The sequence below is a fragment of the Aspergillus pseudonomiae genome (assembly GCF_009193645.1).
Source record: "Aspergillus pseudonomiae strain CBS 119388 unplaced genomic scaffold BDV37scaffold_31, whole genome shotgun sequence".
In the NCBI taxonomy this organism is placed as follows: domain Eukaryota; kingdom Fungi; phylum Ascomycota; class Eurotiomycetes; order Eurotiales; family Aspergillaceae; genus Aspergillus; species Aspergillus pseudonomiae.
The window spans coordinates 324,719-343,946 of NW_022476023.1; the positions used below are offsets into that span (position 1 = coordinate 324,719).

Consider the following 19,228-nt stretch of genomic DNA (forward strand, 5'->3'; position numbering starts at 1 on the left):
TAGACTGCCCGAGACTAAAAGGGCTGCGGAAAAAATTAAGGAGAGAAGTCGGGGACGCGTTCAATAGCATATCGAGTCTGCTGGGAGGCTCAAACCAAGGTAAGAAAGGTAATCCAGACAGCATCTCGCGGGCCAAAACGGTCAACGCCGTGCTGGACTTCGCCGAGGCGTCACAACGGTTTCGCAGTCGCGCGCCACGAGGGCAGCCTAATAACAGGAGCGGCAATTAGGCCACGACAGGCCGTGACGAGGCTCTAAGTTCGTTTTCAGGAAGTGGAAGACTCTACATGTACATACTCGGATATATATAGTTGTTGTATCCTGCATATCGTTCGCGAGGGGACAGGGTAAATGAAATCATCATCATCATCATCTACTGTACCAGATTGCCAAAGACAGCCTGTCGTGACATTTGCTCAGTTTGCACCGAATTATCTAGAATTCCCCTAGTTGTTGGTAGAGTCTCTAAGCAGCCTGGCAGCTTCCAACGATGGAAATGGCCGGGATACCACGAACGATGGAATAAGAATCGCTTATCAAGACTGCTCGTATGCTCTGTATTCTTCTTTTTATCCGGGGAAGATGTCCTAGACGATCTCGATTGCATGGAGTATCGCTAAATCGAATCTGGTTGATTTCCTTTCCCAGGGATAATATCCTTTTTAGCCTGCGTGTATTAAGTTTTTACTTTCTGTGTAACGAAACACGCGCTTTGAAAGGTAATCCCGACCACTTACTGGGAGTATATAAATCTTATTTCTATCTCACTTTGCCTCTCCTGTTCTCTTTTCTGTACTCTTTATTCAAAACCTTTGTCCAAACTTCTACTATTATGAGATTTCTGAGAGAACTGGTTGATCGTATCTTATTTTTTACTCCAGCTCTATTTCGAAATCGTTTCCTATTTAGCTTGGGACTCAACCCGCGGAAAAAAGACAGATAATAGATATTACTCTGGTCTACCATCTTCAAAAACGATCAATGGCTTAACAAAGTGATAGATGAAGGTAACGCTAGACTGGTATTGATTGGCTCTCGACTCAACCAGCTTGAATCCCAGAATAAACAAGAGATATGTGGAGAATTATATATGACGCTTTGTCTTATAGGTGGCAGAGGGGATATATTAACTTGGGAGCTCTTCAAAAGTTCTCTACATAAGTATATTTATATTCCGTCATGCGACGAGATTCGCTTTACGTCTGGAATAACGCTGAACATTAATAATTTGCGTGAAGCTTATCTGCCTACCCTATAAAACGTTCAGGAACTATGGGAAACACCTATGCTCGTTATCTCGAGAGAGGATATTGGAAAGCTTCTTTCTACTTTCAAAGGGAAACCTTGTACATAATATTCCTTCTATGGAAGAGATATTATTCAAGATCTCAGCTTCTCTAACATAGAAGAAGCCGAGGGGAAACTATGGATACTAAAGCTGCGAGACGATGATGCTATATTAATAGTAATTCTAACGTGGATGTACTATCATCTCAGGCATCTAGAGGGGTTTTCTGATGCTTCCCTATCAGTCACAGTCTAAATGGGAACTTCTGACTTGGTCGTAGATTCAATATAAGTACAGTGATTCTCGAAATCAGTCTGACCTTCAAACACATGACAGTTGTTTCTTAGCCCCACTGCCAAGAAATTAGTTTAAGAGCTATAATTCCCTAATTACCGATAATAAGGGCAGCCGTAACTTCCCTATTAAAAATAGGTATATCCGCCTTCACTGGATAAATATAAATTTCAAGCCAAGGTCTTGGTAGTGGGGCTAGAAAAAAATTGTTATATGTGAGAAAGTCAGAGCGATTTCGAGACCGACTGTAGTTCAACATTCCTTTATCCAACGTAACTGTTATGAGCACTGGTAAGAGCACATATTATCAAGCCAATTAATGCTAACCACGACCCGCATTTGGTTGGGCATGAATGCATCAGTGACCACATTGTATCTGCGAGGCTCTCATCACCAATGCCAATCATAGGCTGCCACATCTATCTCACTTGTAAAAACACATGATAATCAGCAGGACTATCATTAGATTTATCTTCCTTCACCCCCCACTTCAATGCTTCTACTACGTACCAAACAAGAGAGTTTCCAATGGTGAGATCCCGCAACGAACAACCATCATGGACCGAGCGACTCACGTTATCGACCCAGACGGCGAAGTTATAATAGTTCTACACAATCCAAATGCCCCTTTTGCAGAACTAAGTGGAGCTCTGACCAGCGACAATCTTGCGTATACCTTTCCCGGCCCAAGCGATGAAATCCAGAACTCGGCGGAAGGGATAGAAGCTTTGAGAAATGAGCCGATTAAAACGCTCAAAAAGAAGAAGAAGAAAAAGAAGAAAGTGTCTAATTCTGGGCGGTGTGCTGTTCATATTCCATCCGAACCTATTCAGCCGTCATTTGAAGAGTCTGCTCCTGGATGGCCCGCAGCCGAAGCACCCCCTGAAGCACCCCCTGAAGCACCCCCTGAAGCATCCCCTGAAGAACCCGCTGAAGAACCCGCTGAAGAACCCGCTGAAGAACCCGCTGAAGAACCCGCTGAAGAACCCGCTGAAGAACCCGCTGATAAACCAGTTGACGAACCCGCAGAAGGACCTGCCGAAATTGGGGTTACTAAACAGGTGGAAAACTGCTTCCGCATCCAAGTATCGGCGAAACATTTGATCCTCTCCTCCTCAGTCTTCAAGAAAATAATCACTGGTGGGTGGAAAGAAAGCATTACATATCTACGAAAAGGCTCGGTTGAAATCACTGCGGATAGCTGGGATGTCGACGCGCTCTTAATTATGCTTCGCATTATACATTGTCAGTCCCATCAAATACCGCGTAAACTGACGCTTGAGATGCTCGCGAAAGTCGCTGTTTTAGCCGACTACTACGACTGCAGGGAGGCTGTAGTCTTTTTCGCAGATACATGGATCAACGCTCTAGACGATATTACTCCCGCAACGTATTCTAGGGACTTGATTCTCTGGTTATGGGTTGCCTGGTATTTCCACCGCCCCGCTAACTTCAAAGAAGCCACCTCAAGTGCCATGTCTTTAAGTAATGGCTGGATTGATAATCTCGGGCTCCCAATCCCCGAGAAAATCATTAGTATGGGCGCTTGAATCCTCAGATACGCTTGACTACTAATTGAAAGCAGGATCGATGAATGATAAAAGACAGGGAGCGATCGCTGGCCTGATTTCTCAACTTGAAGAAACGCGCGATGAACTCCAAAACGGCAGTAAAGGGTGTAGCTTCGAATGCAGCTCAATCATGTACGGGGCACTGACAAAAGAAATGCATTTGAATGCTTTGCTCTCGCTGAGGCCTGTAGCTCCTTTCCCGGATTTGAGCTACAGATCCCTCGTGCAAAAAGTGTTATCGTTCAGATCGCCGGTATGGTACGGCCCATTTTCGTATTATCACAGTTACCAACACAATTGTGATCATTCTACATTCAAACTGCTTCTTGGCGTGTTGGAAGATACTATTGAAGGCCTTGACCTGAATGATTCCATCAATGTGTAGTTAAAAAACTACTAAACTTTATTCTGTCATTGATAGTTTGTCGCCTACCGAAACAAGGGTCTTCCTGTCTAGTCAGTCGCTGGTTGATGTAGCAGAGATATTTGCAAATGCAATGATGGAGACGAAAGCGACATGTACTAATACAACCTGGTATTAGTACAGAGCCCTTGTCTTTGGTCTTCTCGCTAGACAATGAAGATTAGTTTCCTTCAGATGACAAGAGCCAGAGCTGGACAAACCAAAAATTCCCCAAACTCAGCAACATACGTATCTTCAATTTCACTCAACCGCTGTCCATCTGGCCCTGCAGTCGTAAAGATAATAGCGACATCGGAGTCGACCCATACCATCCGCTCTTCGTCGCCAGGAATAACGAGTATGTTTTTGGGGTATATATCTCGGTGGTGAACGTAAGCAGCGTGGATCTGCTTCATGCCCTCTATTGCTTGGTGATAACAGGCCTCAGAATAGCTCTCGCAATTCAAACTTTCGGCATTCGGAAGCTATTCAAGTAGAATTGCTCTAGGGTGATAATTATCGTGCGCGAAATGTTGAAAAGCTGTGTAGAATGCGGTAGGGTCGACTTGATCAACGTGGCCGTAGAAATATGGGACGAATCCCCGCTCGCAGACACCGTGTTCCCGAAGATTCATATAGGCGTTTAGTTCGCAGCAGAACCGATTAAGGTCTAGACCATTCTCGGTAAATCCTGGATCCCCGTTGTCGTGAAACTAAGTCGTCAGTAACAAGTAAAGAGCTAGTAGCCTCACCTACTTACAAGTTTCAAAGCACATTTCCGCCCTTCGAGTTCTATTTCAAACACTGTGAAGACGCATCAGAACAATCTATTTCTCTAACAATCCGTATATTGGCAGGGACAACGTCCAGCGAGCCATGATCGCTGGGGCGCATCGTCGTTTGAAGAATCCATTGAGGTGTGGTCGACATCAGCGAGCTGCCTGGCTCCCTGATGACGAACAAATTTATGTGAGGAACTAAGAACGAGCGTAATAGAGGAAGAACTATCTGGCCGAAATCTACCCCGCATCTTCTGGCCGGGATCTCAACCACGGATCCTTGAAAACAATGGCATAGAAGTGTAATTGTCAAGGATTACTATTCATACGCTGGCCCCTCGCCCTAGGCGACATTCAGGGATCCATTATCCTGACTCCCTATAGACATACATATGCACACTTTGATCGTGAACCATCACTTTCTTGATGAATTCAGAACCTCTTCAAGTCCTGTCTATTTCAAATTGCCTCTCAAAGAATAGACTAGGAAGTTTGAGGTCTAGAGGTAGTTTATATACATATACAATTGGGACTCTTTAGAAATCTCTCTGCTTCCACGATCACTCATTTTAGTTCAGATGTTTCCATGTCATTAGACATGCCATCAAGTGCCATCGTATGTATTACGTGTCATTATAGTACACTAGCATATCCCCACAAACCATTTTTTTTTCAACTAGTTCCAAGTTAGGCCTAGCGTGGCTACACTTTGGGGTTGCAGAAACAAGCGAAGAGTGCAACTGGTGACACCAGTATCCGGAAGCCCTGTAACTGCGAACCTCTTTTTTTTTATTATGCTGCTCCTTCCTCACATGAAGACCAAGGGCTATGTAAGGGAGCCTGTTGGTCTTATAGTAGTGTCTCCTCCTGATGGCCCTAGTGCGTCCTTATTCCCAAGTTGGGATTGGTCGATGTCGTGGATTTCCAACAACCAGCCGATACCCAAGGCGAGGTGGCCCCGAAAAGCTCCCACGACTACATCTACACCAGGCACAATGGACCGATTGGAAGAATTCTGCATGAGGCCAAGGGGTGCGTGTCCCATGGAACGCGATTCTAGAAGAGTACTCTTTTTATAATTTAGCTGAGAAATAACTTCCTCAGACTAGCATAGCGGCATTCGGCCGAGTGCACCCGACTCGATTCTATTAGTCGAAAGAGGCTGGTTCGTACAGGGTGTGTGTGTGTGTGTATTCATACGCTGACCCCTCGCCTACGGCGATATGCAGGATCCAACTATAGCTATTTATCTATCTTATCTATTTACAGTGAACTATTACTTTTTTGACGAACTTAGAGTCTTGTCAAGGCCTGTATTAGCCACTATTTAGGGTTCTATTCTGCGACTCTCGTGGTACGCAGCTTCGAAATCTCTAAGATATCTTTATAAAATCTAATACCGCATTTATAATACTAGTATCTTGCGTAGATTAACTTAGCTTACCTTATTAGGTTCTTCCCAATATCGTCGAGATACTATTAAATACAATTCTGATCTTTTTCCATAATTCCTAGCAAGGTTACCGCAGCTCTGGGCAGTCGATTAGTATATAGATTACTATTTCTTTAGCCCCGCATACATATATATTATCTTTCTAGAATCGAAGTAATTTATAGTATAGCGCTAGCTACAAGTAGCCGGTTCTTAGTTATATAAATAAATAGACTCGGTTCCGTCGAAGCGAGCCGTATAGCTATCGAGCGTGGATTAAGGATAATACTTTATTAATCTAGTGGAGATAACTATCTTTCTTGGAAATCTTCTATTTTTATTCCCATTACTTGATAATCTTTTGTCGAATAAAATCCCTTTCTCAGAATAGAAGATATTAAAAGGGGTATTATTTCTCTACACTAACAGCTTCCTTCGCTAGGTAGTTTACTATATTATTCCCGGGTTCGTCGCAGTGTCCTGGGACCTATTAAAGGTAAACCGGAATATTTTACACCTGGATCTCTCCCACTACTTATTAAATAGCTAGAATGATTCGCTGTCCTAATCTATTTTAGGTGTTCGCGATCGCTTAAAGTGTAGATATACTATCGCTTAGTATTATAGCTAATTAATAGGTATTTATACTAGTCAACTTTTGTTAAGCTATTTAATATACTAGATTAATAGTATAGAATATTACTATAAGCTCCGCTGTATATACAGACTAATATTCTATTAATCTAATACTTATCTATTATAATACTATAATATTCTAGTATTAGTCCAAAGCGACTGTAGCTACTCCCAGGTAATTGCGTTACCTTAATATATCCAAGAAAACTATAATATTATTAGATTTCCATTTAGCTAAAGCTTACTCTTTAGCTTTCTCTTAATCCAGTTCAATTTTAATTATAGTAAAGGGTTGAGTCCACCACGGTACTAGTAGCCTAGGATCGATAGTTTCCAAAGTCTATAGACGGCGGAGATCTATTATTTAAATAGTTTCGGCCAAAAAGAATCGTATACCTATTACAATGTATACGCTGCGTTCCTTAGCTCAAATTATAACTCTATAAACTAGATAGTTTTCTAGCAAAGTACTGAAACGAGCGGCTATTATTTACACCCATTACTTAAGCCATAGATAAATAGATAGTATATAGAATTTAGCTTCCAGTATCACTATTAATACTATTTAGAAGGCAAAGAGAATCTAGATAAGAGCTATTCTTTGAACAGTCTCCAGCAGTCTAAGATATATTTTGTCTCGAAGTAAGTTATACTAGACTATAGATATATAGTCTATAACTAATATTATATATACCTAGTAGAGTTAATATATCTACTCTAGCCAGAGATGTCGAAGCCCTCCTAAAGTTATATTAATCTTAGTTACTCTTTTAACTACTTATTATATATACTTATTCCACCGCATCTCTTTATTAAAGATCACTCCTAGAAGCTTGGCTGTGTTGGCTGGTTTAATAAGCTAGCCATTTATAAAAATTTACCCTATACTATATACTTTCTTACGTTAGATTAAATAAATTAGTTTAGTCTTCTCCACCACGAAGGACACGCCCGTTCATCGTACCTATTACTTAATCTATAGAATATCTTTTTTCTAGATCTTTTTAATATTCTCTTCGGCCAATAAATTGGTTCGCCATCAGAAGTAGTTATCGATAAAGGTAGATACTCTACTATTACTATTAACTGGTTGATCTACCAAATCTAAGTTAGAAAAATTAAAAAGAATCGGCGAGAGTGGTGATCCTTATACAAGCCCAATATTTTCTAGTAGTAGAATTTCAGTCTCGAAGTCGTTAAATATAACACAGGTTTTTCGGTTTTCTATAAAGCTATAGATCCATTTTCAGGCTTTCAATAGAATATTTTTCACCCATAGACGAGTATCGAGACTAATCTTGTTAACCCTATTAAATACACCCTTTAAATCAAAGGCAATTAATATAACAACTCTAGATCGTACCCATACCCAGTCAATTGCGTTTATAAATATTAGAAGCGCTTGTTCAGTATTGCGCCCTGGTCTACTCTTAAATTATATATTCGATAGTAGATCAAATCTCTCCATCTAATAAAACAGCCTTCGGGCTATAACTACTTCTAAGATCTTCCCTAAAATATTTAAAAGTAAGATAGGTCGGTAGATTCTTAATACTACATAATCCAATTTACCTAGCTTTCGCAGTACTATAATCTACGCGCTTTTCTATTGAATAGAGTAGTGATTTAGATCCATAAATTTTGTAAAGATAGTAATAATAGTTTTCTTCAAATATATCTATAAGTATTTCTATACAAGTATAGGGATTCTATCTTTCCCAGATACAGTGGTTCCCTTGGCAACCTTAAGCGATCGATAAACTTCCAGTTCCGTAATTAATTTCTATAATATTTTGTCTACGGCAGTCGCTATTTCTTCTTTTTCAGGATTTACTATCTTTGGGAAGAAGATTTTCAAGAGTATCTCTGCCTTTTGCTGGTTACTTGTCACTTCCTCCGTGCCAATCTTAAGTGATGGGATGTTTATGTAGGCATCTCGGGGGCGCATGTAGGTGGCTGCCTTCCAAAGATGGCTTTCGCTGGCTTTGTCGAGAAATTCTTTCCAGTGACCAGCCTTTACCTTTTTAATAGCCCTTGTCTATTCTTGTCTTTTGCGTCGCGTTTCTTTAAAAAGGGTTTTCATTATTAGGTTATTAGGCCCTAGGTTAGCGCATCCATCCTACCACCTCCAGCAGCTTTAATTAACCTCGATCTGCTGGATTTTAAATTCTGCAGTAAACCATCTTTTAAAGTATAAGAATAGCCTTTAGACTGGGACATACTGGTCAAGAACAGTAGTAATTATTTAAATCAGATTTTGCACCGCGTGGTTTAGATCCTACTATAACAGGATTTCTAGTTATAGATTAATTAAAGAGAGTATACTCTAACCTACTTTAGACCAGTCAGCGCAGTTATATACTTTTTTTGATTTCAATTTTATACTATATTCTAGGTATAGGTCCCATTATGAGTATATCCTACAGTAATCTAACCTATAGTAATTGTGATAAAGATGGTATCTAATCAGCCTTGCTAGATCATTTATAAAAGTGAGATCTAGGACTAAGGCCTTTCCAGGATCACTGAGAGATCAGAAAGTCGGCTGGCCTAAGGCTAGGCACTATTGTAGCTCGTGGGTTTGGAAAAAGTCAATTAACTCTTCTGCGTGTTGTGCGAGACGGTAGTGTACTAGCCAGTGGCTCTATGCTAGGTGGTAGCGGTTGAGATCATTGGCTAAGATAAATTTAGTTATACAGTGGTTTCCTTCAGTATACTGTTAAATACTTGTTTAAATTACTTCTAGAATCTGTTAAGCGCTGTTAACCTCAAACGTGTCATATAATACAATTAGTAGAATATAGATAGAAAATACCAGATATTATAGCTCCGGGGTCCAGATTTTAATAGCTACCATATCTGGATAATTACAGTGGATTTGGCGGTGTAAGGACATTAAGATTCTTCGGTTCATATAAAGTAAGCTGCGGAACTGGACTGGTTCCTTAGTATAGGTTAATCAGTAGAGTCGCCATGCACTGTGGTTAATATAGGTCTAGTAAGCAATCGTTGGTAATTCCTGGATTAGGAGTATATCAAGATTTTGACTCTAGTGGTTATTAATAAGGGTCTCTATTCCTGGCCTCGATTTCATAATATTTAACTGTAAGATACGAAGGTTTGATATTATTAGGATAATCTAGGATTAAGGGGTGTTTAGCATAACCAGTCTTCTATTAGGTATTCTCTATTACAGTCTAAGCATCTAGATTTTATTTCTAGAAAGCAGTGGCGTTGGTCGTGCTCTCTTGCACAGTAGCCACATTTCACTCGCTCTTTATATAACTAAGCTAGATAGCTAAATTATTAGCAACAGCGACATCTTTTCTATTCAACCCTATAGGGTTCGACACTTCTAATAAATCTCTACCCTACTAGCAGTCTATTATTAATAATCCTTTTAACTACCTCCAGAGAGTCAAACTAGATCCCTATCAAGGCAAACTTACCCAAAGATAGGTCTCTCTTCTTTAGCCATACAATATTTTTAATCTAGACTTTTTTTTTAATAAAATCGTTTTCTATTATAATTTTCTCTATCCCTCGTTTTTTATTCTCTTCCAAATTAAAGTCTTTTATAGGGACTCGGTAGACTACAATACCGAACCAAGGTTTTACTATTTTAATATTATTTCCCAGTTCTTCTAACTATTCGATATTATTCCGGGCTATCTCGGCGGATTAAGTATCTCGGAATCGAATAACATATCCTATTTTTATAAAGCCGATATCGATTACCTGCACTTCTTTAATAGATTCCGCATTCAGAAGGGCTATTCTAATATATATGTTTGCCGCCTCAGTTGATAAGTATCTTAAAAAGCGATTATTATTAACTTCCGCGTCGAGAGTTAGCGCGGTACTGATTCTAACACAGTTCGGCTCCTTTCGGGGGCGTGGGACAGTTATTTTAAGGTCTGGTAAAGGGTTACCGGTTACTACTGCAGCCCAGGACTTTGTTAGGAGTGCGTTCGACTATTATATTTTAGTTTTGGTTCAAAAAGCTTAAATCTCCTTTCATAACTCTACATTCTATATTCGCAGGAGCTGATATTCTACTTTCAATTCCTAGATCTCTGCTCTTACTACCTCGATAATCTCTATTTAGTAGGCAAGTACCTTCTTGAAGCTAGTAAAAAATTGTCGAATATCTTGATTTATTACCCGCCCATTATTCTCTCCGCAAGTCGCGAATTTAGGGTTCGAAATCGGCTTATTTTCTTCTATATCTTGACCCTGTCTGCGGCGCTTTCTTGTCAAGGGGATTCTTGGTTGAAAAATCTCTTGGGTGAAAATTGGTGTTTCTTGCGTGTTTGTGGGGTGGGGTTCGGCTACCCCTGCGGGCGGGATCGCCATCGGGCCGAGACTAGTTCCCGCTCGGCGCATAAATAACAGTCACAACCACAACTCAATAGCAGATGGTGATGGGTTTGATATTCGGTTCCCCTTCTCCAGATATATCGGTTCGTACAGGGCGTCCGGAAACCGGTGTCACCACTTACACTCTTTGATTGTTTCAATAACCCTAGTATGAAACTAAGCTAGGCTGTATTTGGAATAGAATAGAATAATAATTCTCCCGACTAGTACTACGTCCTGTACTAATATATAATATTACATATAATATATATCCCAGTAATTTCGGCTTTTATCCCTTGGCTTAGAAATATCTGGAATAAGAGTAAGTAGTAAATTAGCTATATCTACAAAATTACCTACAAAACACTACATAGGTCTTATTTATAAAGGTAAAAAATTATATATAATTCCGAGCTATCCCAGACTCTCCTTTTATAAAGATAATAGAAAAGAAGAGACTTAGATAATACTAGTCTACGATATGAAATCCTATTATACAGACCCGCCCATTATTATATCCTAATATAATTGTAGTGTCTTTGACCGCATAAGAATAAAATAAATAATATTCAGTAGGGAGCCATAGTAAATTCTCGCCTTCTAAAGAAATCCAAGTATTTGACAGGTATACCTGTAAGTAAGAAGTAGGTTTATTTAGAACTATCTAGACCGAATCTGAATGGCCCTTAAGGATCTAGTACTCTATACCAGTTGTTATATTCTAGAGCTTAATAGTTTTATCGTGTGAATCTAATACTAGAGTACACCTATCGGGTAAGAAAATTACTGAATCGACCGAATCTATATGGCCCTTGAGAATCTGGTACTCTGTGCCAATTATTATATCCCAGAGTTTAATAGTACTACCGCCCGAGCCTGATACCAGAGTGCGCCTATCGGGTGAGAAGGCCACTGTATTGACCTAATATAAATAGCCCTTGTCCCAACCTGAATAGTTCTTGAGGGTCTGGCGCTCTGTGCTAGTTATTATATCCCAGAGCTTAATAGTACTATCGCGCGAGCCTGATACTAGAATACATCCATCGGGTAAAAAGGCCACTGAAGCGACCCAATCTCTATGGCCCTTGAGGGTCTGGTGCTCTGTGCCAGTTGTTATATCCTAGAAGGCCACTAAATTAACCCAACCTGAACGGCCCTTGAGGATCTGGTGCTCTGTGCCAGTTATTATATTCCAGAGCTTAATAGTTTTGTCGCGCGAGCCTGATACCAGAGTATACCCATCGGGTAAAAAAGTCACTAAATTAACCTAATCTATATAGCTCTTAAGAGTCTGGTGCTCTATACCAATAATTATATCCTAGAGTTTAATAATTTTATCGTGCGAGCCTGATACTAGAATGCACCTATTGGGTGAGAAGATCACTGAATTAACCCAATTTAAATAGTCCTTAAGAGTCTAGTACTCTATACCAATTGTTATATTCTAGAGCTTGATAGTTTTATTATACGAGCCTGATACTAAAGTACACCCATCGGGTAAGAAGGCTATTGAATAGACTAGACCTAAATAGCTCTTGAAGATCTAGTGCTCTGTACCAGTCATTATATTATAAAGTTTAATAGTTTTGTCGTCCAAGCCTGATACCAGAGTGCGCCTATCGGGTGAGAAGGCCACTATATTAATCCAACCTGTATGGCCTTTAAGAGTCTGGCGCTCTGTGCCAGTTATTATATCCTAGAGCTTAATAGTATTATTGTGCGAGCCTGCTACCAGTGTATACCCATCGGGTAAGAAGGCCACTGAACAGACTGGACCTGAATAGCCCGTGAGGGTCTGGTGCTCTGTGCCCGTTGTTGTATCCCAGAGCTTGATAGTTGTATTATATGAGTCTGATACTAGTGTGCGCCTATCGAGTGAGAAGGTCATTAAATAGACCTAACCTGAATTGCCCTCAAAAGTCTGGCGCTCTGTGCCCGTTATTATATCCCAGAGTTTAATAGTATTGTCATGTGAGCCTAATACCAGTATATACCTATCGGGTAAGAAGACCATTAAATTGACCCAACCTATATGGCCCTTGAGGATCTGGTACTCTATGCCAGTCATTATATCCCAGAGTTTAATAGTTTTGTCACACGAGCTTGATACCAGTGTACACCTATCAGGTAAAAAGGTTACTGAATTAACCGAATTTATATAGCCCTTAAAGATCTGGTACTCTATACTAATCGTTATATTCTAAGGCTTAATAATTTTATTACACGAGTCTAATACCAGTATGCGCCTATCGGGTAAGAAGACCACTAAATTGACCGAATCTATATAGCCCTCGAGGGTCTAGTACTCTATGCTAATTATTATATCCCAAAGCTTAATAGTACTGTCACGCGAGCCTGATACCAGAGTATACCTATCGGGTAAAAAGGTCACTAAATAGACCCTATCTAAATAGCCCTCAAGTGTCTGTAAGATTAGACTCTAAGAATCCTCTAAAACTGGTAGACTTTATATCTACCTTACTACTTCGCTAAAAAAAGTCTTTTTTATAATATTTTGGCCAAGTATAAATATTAGTCCAGAGCTATAGAGTTAAAGTAGAGTAATACCAGCTATATAAGTATTTTAAAGAGTAAACCTTTTTGTATTATAAAGAAAGTTTGAAATCTTAGTATTAATATTTGTCTATAATATATATTAATCACTATTTAACTATAGAATTTAAAAAGACTTATCTATGTATTTAACTTTAGTATATCTATTATTCTTATTATATTAGATATACTTTTAATTAAAGCTAGTGTCTTTAATTAGTAAAGAAACCGCTTTTTAAGAAAAGTAAGAATCTTAGATTGAGATATATGATCTATACTCTCTTTTAGATAATATACCTAGTAGTGGTAGGAGTATTGTAGATTAGGTGTAAGATATTGGCTAATAACCTGAGAATCGATATTTTTGTGCTGTGTTCTGTAATTTATTAGGTTATAGATATTATATTTTAACTAAGTATCTATAGCTCGGAGATAATATAAGGCTATTTTCCTATAGATCTTTTACTTATGGATATGGAATAAGCTTTCTATAACTAGGAGGTAGTCTTGAAAAGATAAGTATAGGATATGCACTGGGGCCTCTCTATTATATGGTATATTGAGCATTGAATGTAAATAATCCAAAAGCTTATTTATTTCCTATGCTGATACTTTCAGTAGTAGGGCTAAAAATTTAATAAAAAGTGGGGTAGCAAGAAGAATAATAACCCCGATAATATTATAGAATTTGTGTACGAGTTTCTTAGAGTCCTCTTTATTATCGCCTATAAGTCGATTTAGAATGGGTAGATATATTTTATTTATCTGAGTTATAGTTGTAGTTGCTTGAAATTCAAGAATTTTCTGGAGCTGTTTTTGTAGATATATTCCTTTGTTGATAAAACGATATACCGTTACCGCGAAGATAAATAATAGAATAGCTATCTATATTAGCTTTTCTCTATTGTTATCCCCCGGCCAATTTGGGGAAAGTGAGTGTTTATATTAGATTTCCGAAAGCTTAAAGTCTAGAAACACGCGAATATTATTTTTAATTATTGGCTTAGGTAGCTTATAAAGAATTAGGTTTTGATAGTTCTTGTTATCCTTAAAGCTAAGGTGAATTGGGAGTTCAAGTCTACTAGTTAGGAATATTTGTAGATATATAGATTGAATTTCCTGCAATTTAAACAAGAGGTTAAATATCACTTTTATATCCTCTTTTCCATTGTATTTATTTAAGGTATTAATAATAATTATAATTGTAGTAGATTGGTTTGGATATAGCTTTATAAGAGGTTGATAAAGAAGTTTGTTAAATTGTTTACCAAGTAATTTAGAAATAATATTTAAATCATTCTTGATAGTATTTAAGATATTAGGTATTAGTCGCCGGTGCCTAGTTACTAGTTATCTTATAATAGTTAATATCAAGCGTTTTGTATTATCATGGTCGGTTTCGCCTTGCTTGAAAAAGAATATGGCGCCGAATAGTTCTTACTTTTGGAAAGATTGAGCGATTGTCCGTGTAATAGTGGACTTTCCTGTCTCTGCTATTCTATTCAACCAAAATATAAATTTATCCTCTAATTCAGCCTATTCTAAGATCTGGCAAAGAAAATCCGTTCTGGTCTCCGGGAGGCAGAAATCCTCGTATTAATTGATAAAGGAGTCAAAAAATGCTCCTTCCGCAATAGATAAATTCTTGAAGCTAGACTGTTTATTAAGCTATTTTATAGATTTTGCAAGTTTATCAATCTCGCAAAGGATTTTTTCTGCGTCCTTTTCGCGCTGGAGATACTCGCAGAGTTTAATTTACTTATGTAGGTTTTCTCTTTCCTTTTTAACTAATATCTTAAGCTCAGTGAGCGGGTGCTCAGTGATAGCGGTGATGTAGTCCAGCAGTTTTTTTGTTTTGCTAGCACTTCGGGCCTTCTGTATTAGTACTGTATAGTGAAAGATTGTTATATAGAGCTGGACTAATGGACTTTCCAAGTCTTCCGGGTTACTGGACTTGCTCTCACGATAAAACTTTAGCTCGATAAAGGTACACTGTGTGAGAATATCTGCCAGGTAATCCAATAATTCGAATAGGGTATCCCGTTAGTTATAATGATTTTTAGTCATCTATATTTCCAATCGTACATTTAGTCAGCCATTTCTATCATCTACCGGGAGATATAACATACTGTCAATCCCAGTAACACGATTGCCTAAGCACTAGCTGTATGTTGAGTAGGATTAAAGGTTGTAGCTGCGCTAATAATATCCTTGAAAGATAGCGCTGTATTAAGAATATTTCTAGAGTATATTCGAATATTTCCATTGATATTCTGTTAATATTTTTCGTATTGCTCTTTGATTAAATAGATAATCTTATTAATTAAGTCCTCTGTTCGGATTTGATTTTCCTTATCAATGGAGTTCGCAGTGACTTTAACCGTCGCTAAAATCCTTTGCTTCTTTTTACCTAGCTGATCATAGGTAATCTGCCATAAGTCCTGCGATTTAAAGGGCTCAATTGACTAGGTAGTCTAGATAGTGGATGGGCAAGATAGTGGTAGCGGTAGGCTATTAGTCTTGCTCTCTTTCTAGTCTCCAAATAATTTATACAGTAGCTTTCGAAACGGTATCTTTGATTATTTACCAGGGCTTTAAAAATAATTGAAATAAAGTCGGAGATTGTGAAAGTGGAAAAGCCCAGCTAATATTATATTTTCTCTATTTCATATTCTCACAATCGATACTCCGCACTTCAATGTGCTGGCGCGGTTGAATAATAAGGATATGGCAATCTAATCAACTAATCATAGCTAATAGGAAGAGAAAATCTTTAGAAGTGTATCTTTGCTTCTAACAATATTAAACAGCACTGAGAGTTAATCCAGGGCGCTATTCGGTAACAAATATAGGCCCAAACAAGTAAAGCTGCCTGCGAACTAACCTACGTTCTATGGTCTTGCCAATAACAAAGGTGACTTTGTATCTGCTAGGAATCTTAACATCGGCCCGGACCGGCCTTTCTGAACCAAGAACTCTGTTGTTTGTCTAATTGTGTCTTTAGTAAGCAGACCCACACGCCGAAGAAGCACCGGTAAAATATACAAGATCTGGTTATAATATATTGGTATATTTACAATACATACAAGGAATAATGATACTCCGAAAGACATCTAAAAATAGGTTAGCTTAGATTAGAGTTAGGGTTATTAAAAGAATCAAAGAGTGTAAGTGGTGACACCGGTATCCGGACACTCTGTACTCCTTTGGAAAATGGAATCAAAATCCATAGTAAGCAGCCACTAAACAAGGGCCAGGGTAAGAGCTGAAGTAAGAACCAAAGTATTATGTTCCTTCTATACATACATCTTGCAAGGTCCATCCTTATTCCACGGCTGAAGACGGCCTCCTAGGGAGATTAGTAGCTAGAGGGCTATTATAGGAGCAGATCGAGTACTAATTTAGTCAGGTCTTTACTGGATGGAATATTAGGTCTCTGCAAGGGCGTTGGTCAAGAATTTCAAAACGCAGAATGGCGAATGATGGAATGGAGCGACAATATTTATAGTCCTAGTCATCTTCATGAAGTTCCAGAATACTTGATATCACCCACAATACGGCCGCGGTTTATCCCAAGCTTCACTAGAAGACCCTACGTGCAGAATTTAATTATAAAAAGGGCCGTTTTCATCCTACTACCCTTTCTTGCTTCTCTTCAATCATGTTCTATAGTCTATAGCCACAATGCCTCAACCCGTCGAAGCGCCTCGTCGACACTGGGATCCATCAAGAACCTGCGAAATTATAGACCCTAGTCGGCACTGCACCTGCATTGGAGTCACCAAAAATGGGGATACATGTAGGAACAAGGTGTCTAAAAAATCCCGTGAAATAGCCTCCCACAGACTGGAAATCTTATCTATGTATCCTCCCAGTGAATCCCTCGTTTCAAAGCTGCAGGAAATTACCGGTCTCCTCTACTACAAGCGGCGACATCAAGATCAGGCGACTTCCTTAAACGAGCGGTGGTTTACGCGTCTAGGCCTCTCGCCAGAGTAAGTACCGATACTAAGTCCAGGTCGCTCACACTCGTTACAACGTCGCTATACATAGAGCGACCGGGTCCCGACAACGAGGGCTAAGCGCCGCGTATCTAAAAACTCAATAAACCTACCAACCACCCACCAGCAAGTCACTGTCGCCATAGTTCAGGAGAACCAGATACCATTTCATGTGTTATCCACCAGGCCAGCGGTAGTAACCGTCTCGACGACTTCTGGTTATACCGGTTCCGTTATATTCCGCTCTTTTTATAAGGGACGTGACATCTCAGATATAGAATATAGTATCTGCCGCGCGCGTTACTCCGAAGACACGGTATACCTTAACTGTGAAAAGTGCATGGGAGAGTTCCACTGGCGGTGTATGGAAAGCTGGCTCATACACCGCCTCCCTCGGTCTAACTCTAACTATCCTAATTGGTATAAAACCTAGATATAATATTGTAGCTTCGCAAAATATAGCTAACATACTTTCTAGTCGGCAAAACCGCCGTTTCGACGGATTTCACGCCGCATATCCAAGGTCATCCTTAGATACAGCCAGCGAGGTCTCGCAGTCTACTACATTACCGGCCGCTCCTGATCTACCGCGGAGGGATAGGTTATCAGATCAGGTCCCCGTTAAACCTGAATTGTTGTCAGGATCATATGGTCCATCGCCCATAGAAGGGGTTCGCCGTTCTACACGGTACACTCGGCGCCCGGATCACTTTGTCCTATCTTAATCCAAGGCCCAGGTACGAAGACTGTTGGAGAAATAATATACCAATTAAGAATAGTCATATTGTTTAATACAGCAATATTTCTCTGATATAAAGTAGAAAGACTGTGCCAATCTAATAATTAAGTACAGACAGCGCATGCTCTGTTTCGCGAGAATAGCGAACTTTATATAAGGATTTTAACAACGTCCACCCTCTTGAGGACATACATAATTCAGGGCCAGTTAGAGCCTATACCCTAGTGCGTGGTCCACCGAGCCCTTGCTGGATTTACTCGCCCGCCCATTGGCTTACTCTGCTGTAATCTACGTCTCTATCTATACGTGCGTACTCCTACCCATTAGCGGTGTATATCTTTAGCTATTGATTTTAATTTTCTTTTCTTAATCGATTTAGTAATCTTAGATTTGCAAGATATTAATTAATCTTTTTTATTTCTTTTCCTATTCTATTTCTATATTTATAAAAGATAATCTATTAAGCTATAATATTACTCAATATATGTATTTAAATAGTTATTTTTAACGTATCTATACGTTAATTCGAATTTATATAATATTTATTATAATTTATTCTTTTTAAATATTAGTATTTCTTGCTATTTTCAATCTTTTCAGATTTAAAAGACTAAGACTGGAAAATATATTTATATATTTAAAAATCCTATCTCGATAGATCTCTTTATATATAATAAAATGTATTGTCTCTAGATCTATACTAATTATTATTATATAGTTACCCTGTAGTATTTAAACTAGTATTTCTATACCTATTATTGATAGTATCCATCGATTAAGACCGCGGAGCTTCGCTAGGTAATCTTAACTAAGATACTTAAGAAGCCTTGGATTGAGTTTCGTAAAAAGTTTAGTTAATTTCCTTTATTAAATAGTTCTCTAATTCCTTATTTTTCTATCTATTTAGGATTACGCTGTTTTTATTGCTTTTATATTAATTAATTGTTTAATACTCTCCGGAATTATCTTAATTATAGTTATTTTAATACCCGGTGGCCATGGGGTCGGGATTACTATTAAAAATCTAATCTTACTATTACTACTAAATATATTAGCTATTAGCAATTTTATATTATTGGGATAGTTAGCTATTTTTTTACTGTTATACTAGTAAACTAGATAAAGTAAATTTAAAAGGCTATTTAAATAAGTAAGGCTAAGTTTATCTAGAGT

At 38.6% G+C, this 19,228-nt stretch overlaps 3 protein-coding genes across 3 annotated transcripts; 2 read left to right on the top strand and 1 right to left on the bottom strand.

Moving 5' to 3' along the window:
* Positions 1-2,139: 2,139 nt before the first annotated feature.
* On the top strand, positions 2,140-3,538 carry BDV37DRAFT_271490 (uncharacterized protein; the record flags this gene model as incomplete). Its single annotated transcript, XM_032084729.1, has 2 exons — positions 2,140-3,118; positions 3,168-3,538. The coding sequence occupies 2 exons, from the start codon at positions 2,140-2,142 to the stop codon at positions 3,536-3,538; spliced, it is 1,350 nt and encodes a 449-aa protein (XP_031941737.1).
* A 137-nt stretch (positions 3,539-3,675) lies between these two features.
* Positions 3,676-4,469, bottom strand: BDV37DRAFT_271491 (uncharacterized protein; the record flags this gene model as incomplete). The annotated part of the gene is made up of 5 exons (XM_032084730.1): positions 3,676-3,723; positions 3,778-4,041; positions 4,123-4,269; positions 4,317-4,360; positions 4,397-4,469. The coding sequence occupies 5 exons, from the start codon at positions 4,467-4,469 to the stop codon at positions 3,676-3,678; spliced, it is 576 nt and encodes a 191-aa protein (XP_031941738.1).
* Positions 4,470-16,999: 12,530 nt separating this feature from the next.
* On the top strand, positions 17,000-18,041 carry BDV37DRAFT_271493 (uncharacterized protein; the record flags this gene model as incomplete). Its single annotated transcript, XM_032084731.1, has 4 exons — positions 17,000-17,310; positions 17,371-17,404; positions 17,444-17,736; positions 17,795-18,041. 4 exons carry the CDS (start codon positions 17,000-17,002, stop codon positions 18,039-18,041), a joined length of 885 nt encoding a protein of 294 aa, XP_031941739.1.
* Between the last annotated feature and the right edge of the window lie 1,187 nt (positions 18,042-19,228).